The 12,162-nt window shown below is 39.7% G+C and overlaps 1 protein-coding gene across 1 annotated transcript in view; it reads left to right on the top strand.

Moving 5' to 3' along the window:
• Positions 1–695: 695 nt before the first annotated feature.
• PKNH_0118600 (SICAvar, type I (fragment)) overlaps positions 696–12,162 on the top strand; it is a gene marked incomplete at both ends in the record, with an annotated part of 14,175 nt that continues 2,708 nt past the window's right edge. Inside the window, 5 exons of the mRNA XM_039113771.1 lie at positions 696–788; positions 919–1,545; positions 5,396–6,016; positions 6,142–6,780; positions 7,676–8,371. Coding sequence (XP_038969390.1) covers positions 696–788; positions 919–1,545; positions 5,396–6,016; positions 6,142–6,780; positions 7,676–8,371 — 2,676 coding nt within the window. The remainder of the gene's footprint in view (positions 789–918; positions 1,546–5,395; positions 6,017–6,141; positions 6,781–7,675; positions 8,372–12,162) is intronic.

The raw sequence follows: 12,162 nt of genomic DNA, 5'->3' as shown, positions 1-12,162 counted from the left end.
TACAACCAACATACAACCAACATACAACCAACATACAACCAACATACAACCAACATACAACCAACATACTAACATAACCAACATACTAACACAACCAACATACTAACATAACTAACATACTAACACAAAACCAACATACTAACACAACCAACATACAACCAACATACTAACATAACCAATATACTAACATAACCAAACATACTAACACAACCAACATACTGACATAACCAACATACTAACATAACCAACATACTAACACAGAACCAACATACTAACATAACCAACATACTAACACAACCAACATACAACCAACATACTGACACAACCACAACACAACCAACATACTAACATAACCAACATACTAACATAACCAACATACTAACATAACCAACATACTAACACAGAACCAACATACTAACATAACCAACATACTGACACAACTAACATACTAACGCAACACAACATACTAACACAGAACCAACGTACTAACGTAACCAACATACTAACACAGAACCAACATACTAACACAGAACCAACATACTGACATAATCAACATACTAACACAGAACCAACATACTAACACAACCAACCTACTAAAATAACCAACACAACACATCACCATTCATTTTTTATTACATTTTTCCTTTTCCTTTCTCCCTCCCCTCCTCAAAAAAAAAAAAAAATAACTTAATATAGGTAAACCGTGTGAAGACAAAGATGGTGACAAATGCGCTTACGTAAATTGTGTAACAGCGAAATGGGCCAAAAATAGAGGGAAAGAGGACCCCGTAAGTGATATTTCTGTTCTATTATAAATGCACCGTGTGCGATGCGCATACATGCATATGCGCAATGCATATGCATATATATATATATATATATATATATATATATTCTACTACTCCGTTCCATTTGTAGGGGCAAATGTTCAAAGATGCTCCATGGCTTCTGACAGGAGTCCTAGATGGCATGAGTAAAAATCAGAATGATGTTTCTCACCACTGTACCAACAGCACTTGGGGCAATGATGCCCATGGCGTCGCTAACAAGACCGCCTGCAAGCTCGTTGCAGGCGGTTTACAGTATATATCGAAAATTCAGGATACATATGACAGGAATAACGATCAAAATCCCTATGATAATCAAGAGTACAGGCAACTCGGTTACTGTTTAGCGTTAAAAGCTGTCGTACAGAGAATGAAAGAACAGAGCCCCATTTGCGACATAAGCGAAGGGATTAAGGCCGCAACGCAAGCGTGGGACAACATTAAAATAAATTGCACAAAGGAACCTTGCATTCAGTGCAAACTGGATGACTATGAACAAATTAATGATTGCACGTTCGGCAAAAACAAAAGTCACAGAGTACAGGACAAACTGGATGAATTGCTTAAACATGGGGACCACGGAACCAAGGTCAATAGCACCCTCACCCCAATAACTACAACAGAAGGGAATGCCGGTCCCTCTTTGTGCAAAAGATTACAGTGTTTATCAGCAAAAGTAGAAGCACTTAAAACACAACAACCCAACAAGAACAATGCGGTAAGTACAAAATGAAGGAATAAGGAGGAAAGGAAGAGGAATAAAACGAAAAAAAGAATAAAAACAAAAAAAGAAAAAAAAAAAAAATATATTCAGATTCTGGATGTTAGAATAAGGTTTTAGGGGTATTAGAATAAATTTTTAGGGGTATTAGAATAAGGTTGTGGGCGTATTAGAATAAGGTGGTAGGGGTGTCGGAATAAGGTTGTATGGGTGTTAGAATAAGGTTGTAGGGGTGTCCGAATATGGTTGTTGGGGTGTCAGAATAGGGTCTTAGGGGTGTTAGAATAGGGTCTTAGGGGTGTCAGAATAGGGTCTTAGGGGTGTCAGAATAGGGTCTTAGGGGTGTCACAATAAGGTGGTAAGGGTGTTAGAATAAGGTGGTAAGGGTGTCAGAATAAGGTGGTAAGGTTGTTAGAATAAGGTGGTAAGGGTATAGGTATAAGGTTGTTGGGGTGTCGGAATAATGTTGTTGGGGTGTTAGAATAGGGTCTTAGGGGTGTCAAAATAGGGTCTTAGGGGTGTCAAAATAGGCTCTTAGGGGTGTCAGAATAGGGTCTTAGGGGTGTCAGAATAGGGTCTTAGGGGTGTCAGAATAGGGTCTTAGGGGTGCTAGAATAAGGTGATAAGGGTGTTAGAATAAGGTTGTTAGGGTGTTAGAATAAGGTGGTAATGGTGTCAGAATAGGGTCTTAGGGGTGTCAGAATAGGGTCTTAGTGGTGTCAGAATAGGGTCTTAGGGGTGTCAGAATAGGGTCTTAGGGGTGTCAGAATAGGGTCTTAGGGGTGTCAGAATAAGGTTGTATTGGTGTTAGAATAAGGTGGTAATGGTGTCAGAATAGGGTCTTAGGGGTGTCTGAATAGGGTCCTAGGGGTGTCAGAATAGGGTGTTAAGGGTGTTAGAATAAGGTTTTAGGGGTGTCAGAATAGGGTCTTAGGGGTGTCAGAATAGGGTCTTAGGGGTGCTAGAATAAGGTGATAAGGGTGTTAGAATAAGGTTGTAAGGGTGTTAGAATAAGGTGGTAAGGGTGTCAGAATAGGGTCTTAGGGGTGTTAGAATAGGGTCTTAGGGGTGTCAGAATAGGGTCTTAGGGGTGTCAGAATAGGGTCTTGGGGGTGTCAGAATAGGGTCTTAGGGGTGTCAGAAAAGGGGCTTAGGGGTATTAGAATAAGGTTGTTCGGGTGTCAGAATAAGGTGGTAAGGGTGTTAGAATAAGGTGGTAAGGTTGTTTGAATAAGGTGGTAAGGGTGTCAGAATAGGGTCTTAGGGGTGTCAGAATAGGGTCTTGGGGGTGTCAGAATAGGGTCTTAGGGGTGTCAGAATAAGGTTGTAAGGGTGTTAGAATAGGGTAATATGGGTGTTGGAATGATGTTGTTCGGGTGTCAGAATAAGGTGGTACAGGTATTAGAATAAGATGGTAGGGGTGTTAGAATAAGGTTGTAGGGATGTTAGAGTAATGGATGTAGGGGTATTAGAATAACGTTGTAGGGTATTAAAATAATGTTTTCAGGGTATAGGAGGAAGGTTGTTGGGGTATTAGAATATGATGGTAAGGGTATTAGAATAAGATGGTAAGGGTGCCAGAATAGGGTCTCAGGGGTGTCAGAATAAGTTGCTAAAGGTGTTAGAATAAGGTTGCATGGGTGTCAGAATAAGGTGGTAGGGGTGTCATAATAAGGTGGTATGGGTATTAGAATAAGATGGTAATGGTGTCAGAATAGGGTCTTAGGGGTATTAGAATAAGGTGGTACGGGTGTTAGAATAAGGTGGTAAGGGTGTTAGAATAAAGTGGTAAGGGTATTAGAATAAGGTTGTGGGGGTATTAGAATAAGGTGGTAAGGGTGTCAGAATAAGGTGGTAATGGTGTTGGAATAACGTCTTAGGGTTGTAGGAATAACATCTTAGGGGTGTTGGAAGCAGGTTGTAGGGGTGTTAGAATAAAGTCTTAGGGGTATTAGAATAAGGTTGTAGGGGTGTCAGAATAGGGTCTTAGGGGTATACAAATAAGGTTGTAAGGGTGTTAGAATAAGGTGGTGGGGGTGTCAGAATAGGGTGGTAAAGTTGTTAGAATAACGTTGTAGGGGTATTAGAATAAGGTTGTAGGGGTGTTAGACGTAAGGTTGCAGGGGTGTTAGACGTAAGGTTGTAGGGGTGTCCGAATAAGGTGGTAAGGGTATTAGAATAAGGTTTCAGGGTATAGGAGTGCGGTTGTACGGGTATTAGAATAGGGTTTTAGTGGTTTACGAGTAAGGTTTTAGGGGTGTGAGGATAAGGTTGTAGGGTACGGAGTAAGGATGTAGGGGTGTAAGAACTTAGATTCCGGATTTAGGAATAAGGTTGTAGGAGTGTTAGAATTGAGATTCCGGGTTTAGGAGTAAGGTTGTAGGGGTGTCAGAATAGGGTCTTGGGGGTGTCAGAATAGGGTCTTAGGGGTGTCAGAATAAGGTTGTAAGGATGTTAGAATACGGTTGCTTGTGTATTAGTATATAGTTGTTTGGGTGTTAGAATAAGGTGGTTGAGGGTATTAGAATATAGTTGTTTGGGTGTTAGAATAAGGTGGTTGAGGGTATTAGAATATAGTTGTAGGGGTCTTAGAATAAAGTTGTAAGGGTGTTAGAATAAAGGTTGTAAGGGTGTTAGAATAAGGTGGTAAGGGTGTTAGAATAAGGTTGCAGTGATGTTGGAATAAGGTGGTAAAGGTGTTAGAATAAGGTGGTAAGGGTGTTAGAATAAGGTGGTAAGGGTGTTAGAATAAAGGTTGTAGGGGTGTCAGAATAAGGTGGTAAAGGTGTTAGAACAAGGTGATAACGATGTTAGAATAGGGTCTTAGGGGTGTCAGAATAGGGTCTTAGGGGTGTCAGAATAAGGTTGTAGGAGTGTTAGAATAAGGTTGTTGGGGTGTTAAAATAAAGGTTGTAGGGGTGCCAGAAACCAGATTCCGGATTTAGGAGTAGGGTTCCGGGTTTAGGAGTAAGGTTCCAGGGTTTAGGAGTAAGTTTCCAGGGTATAGGAGTAAGGTTTCAGGGTACGATAATAAGGTTCCAGAGTTTAGGAGTATGGTTTCAGGGTATAAGAGTAAGGTTTTAGTGTTTAGGAGGAAGGTTGTACGGGTATAAGATGAAGGTTGTAGGGGTATTAGAATAAGGTGGTAAGGGTATTAGAATAAGGTGGTAAGAGCGTTAGAATAAGGTTGTAAGGGTGTTAGAATAAGGTTCTTAGGGGTCTTAGAATAAGGTTGGTAGGGTTATTGGAATAAGGTGTTAAGGGTGTTAGAATAAAGTGGTAAGGGTGTTAGAATAAGGTTGTAGGGGTGTTAGAATAAGGTGGTAAGGGTGTTAGAATAAGGTGGTAAGGGTATTAGAATAAGGTTTCAGGTTATAGGAATATGGTTGTAGGGGTGTTAGAATAAAGTAGTAAGGGTGTTAGAATAAGGTAGTAAGGATATTGGAATAAGGTGGTCGGGGTATTGGAATAAGGTTTCAGGGTATTGGAATACGGTTTCAGGGTATAAGATTAAGGGTTCTAGGGTATAAGAGTAAGGTTTCAGGGGTTTAGGAGTAATGGTTTCAGGGTTTAGGAATAAGGTTCAGGGGTTAGCTTTAGCTGCTTTAGGGGGGGAGAGGAAAGACTCCTCGCCGACAGAGACCGGATACTACATACTAACCGGATGGCAGAAAAGAGGATGGAAAAAAAAAAAAAAAAGAAAAAGAATGTACACTTATACATATACATATACGTATGTATATGTATATACATATACATGTATAGATGTATATGTATATATGCATATGCATTTATGCATATGCGTATATATATATATATATATATATATATTCATTTCACTCTGCAGCAAACATTTTGGGAGAAGAATGGTGAAGTTGGCAAACTGTGGACAGAACTGTCCACAGCAATGATGCATCAGAATGGCAGAAATGGGCAGACAGAATGTAATACATTGGACAATCCGTCTGACAGGGCGGCATGCAATTTTTTGCATGCCGGCTTGGATCAATTGTACGATGCGACGGCGCCGCCGGCGTCGTCGTCCTCAGTTTTAGACAACCCATCGTTAAGACAAACGATGGGCTGTTTTTTACTTCACGCTTATGCAAAATATATGAAAGGAAAGGCAATTTGTGATATTGAAAAGGGAATAAGCAAAGCATTCGAACTGGGAAAGAAACTCAGTAGTGATACTACTAATTGCAATGGTAGTGCCAAAGGCAGGGGACCTTGTGTCCCGTGCCAATGGCAAGAAAGCGACTATGACAAATGCCAAATTAACATAAACAGCAGTACAACCCCAACGAAGACTGCAAAGGACAAAGTGAAAGAAATGGTCGAAGGCACTGACCCAGACACTAACTCCATCATAGACGGGATAAATAAAATGAAGGTTTTATGTGAGCACATGGAATGTATAGCATCCCACTTAAATTCCACAAACGGAAAACCATCGAATCCCACAACGGTAAGGGAGGAAAAAAGGTCTATGGGTATATACGCATATACTACATATGGACGTATTTATGTATACATATATATCTGTATGTACGTATGTATACATATGCATATATATATTCATTCCACTTGCAGCAAAACTTCTGGGCCGAAGGTGGCGATGTGGAACTACTGTGGAAAGATCTGTCCAACGCCATGACGAATAATGGAAGTGGAGGCACGGAATGTGATAATATGGATGATAATGGTGGCAGAAAACCCACCAACCCTGAAAAAAAGGCATGCCAATATCTTACAGCAGGTTTCAAAAAACTAAAGGAACTTACATCGACTGGAGCGACTAAAATCAATACCGACAAAATCCTGGATAAGGACCCATCGTTGAAACGAGCGATGGGTTGTTTTTTACTTCACGCCTATGCGAAGAAAATGAAAGGCGAGGCGAAGTGTGAAATAGAAGCAGGAATAGAAAAAGCTTTCAAGAATGCAGGCAGTTGCAATGGTGTTGCTTCCAGTCGCACGGGACCCTGTGTCCCTTGCCAATGGGATGAAGGCATCCTGAACACTTGCAAAATTACCACAAATGGTACCTCGAAGGAGGTAGAAAATAAGTTAAATGAAGTTCAGGACAAAATTACCGAAACCGTAACTCACACCAAGGAGAACATAAACAAAACAGAGTCTTTATGTGAGAAACTCCAATGTGCCGCAGCTAAGTGGTTCAAAAACAACTCAACGACGTCGAACGGAATTACTACTCCAACAAAGAATTGGGTAAGTATTACTACAACCAATACAACACTTAGGGGGTAGGAAGGAATTAAAAGAAAAAAAAGGGGAAAAAAAGGGGAAAAAAAGGGGAAAAAAAGGGGAGAAGAAAAATTCAGATTCGGGGTTCAGGAGTAAGGTTGTAAGGGTGTTAGAATAACGTTGTAGGGGTGTCAGAATAAGGTTGTGAGGTATTAGAATAAAGTTTTCAGGGTGTTAGAAGTTAGATTCCTGGTTCAGGAGGACGGTTGTAGGTGCACAGATATAAGGCATCATGGGTGTTGGAATAAGGTTGTGAGAGTGTTAGAATAAAGGTTGTTGGGGTGTTGGAATAAGGCTATAGGGGTGTTAAAATATGTTTGTAGGGGTATAGACATAAGGTATTATGGGTGTTGGAAGAAGGTTGTAATGATGTTAGAATAATGTTGTAGGGGAATTAGAATAAGGTTGTGGGGGTATAAGATGAAGGTTTCAGGGGTATAAGATGAAGGTTTCAGGGGTATAAGATGAAGGTTGCAGGGGTGTTGGAATAAGGTTATGGGGGTATTGGAATGAGGTTGAGGGTATAGGAAGAAGTTTTCTGGGGTGTTAGAATTAGGTTGTACGATATAGGAATAAGGTTGTACGATATAGGAATAAGGTTGTACGATACAGGAATAAGGTTGTACGATATGGGAATAAGGTTGTATGGGTGTTAGAATAATGTTTGAGGTTATAAGAGAGAGGTTTTAGGGGTATTGGAATAATGTTTCGGGTTTAGCCTTAGCTACTTTAGGGGGGGAAAAGAAAAACTCCTCGCAGACAGAGACCGCATACTACACCAACCGGATACGACACCAACCGGACACTACACAACCTACTAACTATATATATATAACCTCTTCTTTTTTTTTCTTTACAGTGTGACTTTTGGGAGAAGGAAGGCATCAAGCCCGAACTGAATTCGATGTTCGGGAAAATCGAGTCCGCAGGAAAGGAAACTAATGCTGTATGCGAAGCATTTGGGGATAATAATCCTGAGAGTGTCGAAAGAAAAGCTTGTAATCACATCGCAGCAGGATTACAACACATTAAGGAGATTCCAAATGATAGTGGTGGTATTCCTAATGACCAACTGCTTCAACAAGCAGTTGGTTGTATTGCTCTTAACATGTACGCTGATAAAATAATCGAACTGACTAAAACAAATTGTCCCATTGATGAATCTAAAATAAAAGAAATGTTCAATAAATGGAATAAAGAAAATAATAATTCTTCGTGTCCGACCTCTGGTAGTGGTGGTGGTGCTAACACTAAGGATTGTTTTGTTTGTGATAGGGTAAAAAACTCTGACTTTAGTACTTGCAAACTAAGTGTTTCCAACACTTTGATTAAAACATCACCCCAAGATGGAAGCTGCCCTCTTAACAACAACGACAGAGAAAATGTCAAAACTGAATTAAACAAATTCCTTAAGGACGACGACAAATCCAAATCCATCTCCCAAGTGAAGGAGACATTATCCGAAATCAATAAAATGGGCACCTTCTGTTCTGAACTCCAATGCGCAGCAAGGAAATGGAACTCGGCCAAAGGCAAAACTGGAACACCATCATGGGTAAGGATGGACAAATGCATATACATATACATACATATATATGTATATATATGTACATATGTATATTTATATATGTATATATGTATATATGTATAATGGAAGTTGATGGAAAGAAAGAAGGTGAAGTAAAAACAAAATAGAGAAAGAAAATTCAGATTCCGCCTTTAGGAGTACGGGCCTAAGGGTGTAGGTAGAGGGTTGTTGAGGTGTTAGAATAAAGTTGTATGGGTGCTGGAATAACGTTGTTGAGGTGTTGGAATAAGGTTGTAGGGGTGTTAGATTAAGGTTGTTGGGGTGCTGGAATAAAGTTCTACTGGTGTCAGAATAAGGTTGTCGGGGTGTTAGATGAAAGGTTTTTAGGGGTATAGGAGTAAGTTTTCAGGGTATAGGAGTAAGGTTTTAGGGTATAGGAGTAAGGTTTTAGGGTATAGGAGTAAGGTTTTAGGGTATAGGAGTAAGGTTTTAGGGTATAGGAGTAAGTTTTCAGGGTATTGGAATAAGGTTTTAGGGTATAGGAGTAAAGGTTTTAAGGTTTAGGAGTAAGGTTTCAGGGTTTAGGAATAAGGTTCAGGGGTTAGCTTTAGTTACTTTAGGGGGGGGAGAGGAAAGACTCCTCGAATCCATTGACCAAGGACAAATCCATCTCCCAAGTGAAGGATACCTTATCCACTATCACTAACATGTCCAACTCTTTCTGTACTCAACTCCAATGTGCTGCAAAGAAATGGAAATCAGCACAAAACAAAAATATCAGCCAAAATAGTGGACAAAGCGCCGATGTGAAGTGGGTAAGGGACAATAGACAACTGCATATATACACATATAAAAACATATATGTACATATGTATATGTATATGTATATGTATATGTATATATACATATATATGTCCATACATAAATGTACACATATATAGTCGTACATATGTATATATATATAGGTATATATATGTGTATATATGTATATGTATATGTGTATATGTATATTTATATATATGTATATACGCATACATATGTATATATGTATATATATATATGTATAATGAAAATTTGATGAAAAAGAAGAAAGTGAAATAAAAAAACAAAATAGAGAAAGGAAATTCAGATTCCGCGTTTAGGAAGGAAGTTGTAGGGGTGTTGGAAGAAGGTTGTATTGGTGCTGGAATGATGTTGTTTGGGGTGTTGGAATGATGTTGTTGGGGTGTTAGAATGATGTTGTTGTGGTGTTGGAATGATGTTGTTGGGGTGTTAGAATGATGTTGTTTGGGATGTTGGAATGATGTTGTTGGGGTGTTGGAATGATGTTGTTTGGGGTGTTGGAATGATGTTGTTTGGGATGTTGGAATGATGTTGTTGGGGTGTTGGAGTGAAGGTTGTTTGGGGTGTTGGAGTGAAGGTTGTTTGGGGTGTTGGAATGATGTTGTTTGGGGTGTTGGAATGATGTTGTTTGGGGTGTTGGAATGATGTTGTTGGTGTGTTGGAATGATGTTGTTGGGGGGGTTGGAATGATGTTGTTGTGGTGTTGTAATGATGTTGTTCGGGGGTGTTGGAATGATGTTGTTGTGGTGTTGGAATGAACGTTGTTGTGGTGTTGGAATGATGTTGTTGGGGTGTTGGAATGATGTTGTTGAGGTGTTAGAATAAGGTTGTTGGGGTGTTGGAATGATGTTGTTCTGATGTTGGAATGATGTTGTTTTGGTGTTGGAATGATGTTGTTTGGGGTGTTGTAGGGGTGTTGTAGGGGCGTTGGAATGATGTTGTTTTGGTGTTGGAATGATGTTGTTTTGGTGTTGGAATGATGTTGTTTTGGTGTTGGAATGATGTTGTTGGGGTGTTGGAATGATGTCGTTGGGGTGTTGGAATGATGTTGTTGGGGTGTTGGAATGATGTTGTTGGGGTGTTGGAATGATGTTGTTTGGGGTGTTGGAATGATGTTGCTTGGGGTGTTGGAATGATGTTGTTGGGGTGTTGGTATGATGTTGTTGTGGTGTTGGAATAATGTTGTTGTGGTGTTGGAATGATGTTGTTTGGGTGCTGGAATGATGTTGTTGTGGTGTTGGAATGATGTTGTTGTGGTGTTGGAATGATGTTGTAGAGGTGTTGGAATGATGTTGTTGGGGTGTTTGAATTACGTTGTAGGGGTGCCATCAGTCAGATTCCGGGTGTTGGAATAAGGTGCTAGGGGTGTCAGAAGTAAGGTTGGAGGGGTGTCAGAAGTAAGGTTGGAGGGGTGTCAGAAGTAAGGTTGGAGGGGTGTCAGAAGTAAGGTTGGAGGGGTGTCAGAAGTAAGGTTGGAGGGGTGTCAGAAGTAAGGTTGGAGGGGTGTCAGAAGTAAGGTTGGAGGGGTGTCAGAAGTAAGGTTGGAGGGGTGTCAGAAGTAAGGTTGGAGGGGTGTCAGAATTCAGATTTCGGGTTCAGAATGAGTTGGTAGGGTTGCTGGAATAAGGTTATAGGGGTATTAGAATAAGGTTGTAGGGGTATTAGAATAAGGTTGTAGGGGTTTTAGAATAAGGTTGTAGGGGTATTAGAATAAGGTTGTAGGGGTATTAGAATAAGGTTGTAGGGGTGCTAGAATAAAGTTTGAGGGTATAAGAGTGAGGTTTTAAGGGTTTGGGAGTAAGGTTTTAGGGGTATAGGAATAAGGTTCCGGGGTTAGCTTTAGCTATTTTAGGGGGGGAAAGGAAAATCTCCTCGCTGACAGGGACGGGATACTACATGACCTACCACCAACAAACATACTAACACAACACAACATACTACCACGAACCGACATACTAACACAACCAACATACAACAACACAACCAACATACTAACACAACACAACATACTAACATAACCAACATACTGACATAATCAACATACTAACATAACCAACATACTAACACAACAGAACCAACATACAACCAACACAACCACAACATACTAACACAACCAACCCACTAATATAACCAACATACTAACACAACCAACATACTAACATAACCAACGTACTAACACAACCAACATACTAACATACAACCAACATACCAACATAACCAACATACTGACATAACTAACATACTAACATAACCAACATACTAACATAACCAACCTACTAACATAACCAACATACTAACATAACCAACATACAACCACAACACAACCACAACACAACCAATCTACTAACATAACCGACATGCTAACACAACCAACATACTAACATGACCAACATAACCAACATACTAACATAACCAACATACTAACATAACCAACATACAACCAACATACTAACATGACCAACATAACCAACATACAACCAACATACTAACATAACCAACATACTAACATAACCAACATACTAACATGACCAACATAACCAACACAACCAACACAACCAACACAACCAACACAACCAACATACTGACACAACCAACATACTAACACAAACCAACATACTAACATAACCAACATACTAACACAAACCAACATACTAACACAACCAACATACAACCAACACAACCAACACAACCAACATACTGACACAACCAACATACTAACACAAACCAACATACTAACATAACCAACATACTAACACAAACCAACATACTAACACAAACCAACATACTAACATAACCAACATACTAACATAACCAACATACTGACACAATCAACATACAACCAACATACAACCAACATACAACCAACATACAACCAAAATACTAACATAACCAACATACTAACACAAACCAACATACTAACATAACCAACATACTAACACAAACCAACATACTAACATAACCAACATACAACCAAC

This window comes from Plasmodium knowlesi (assembly GCF_000006355.2).
Source record: "Plasmodium knowlesi strain H genome assembly, chromosome: 1".
Lineage (NCBI taxonomy): Eukaryota > Apicomplexa > Aconoidasida > Haemosporida > Plasmodiidae > Plasmodium > Plasmodium knowlesi.
The sequence above is the reverse complement of the archived record's forward strand: the minus strand, read 5'-3'. Positions and strand labels throughout refer to the sequence as shown.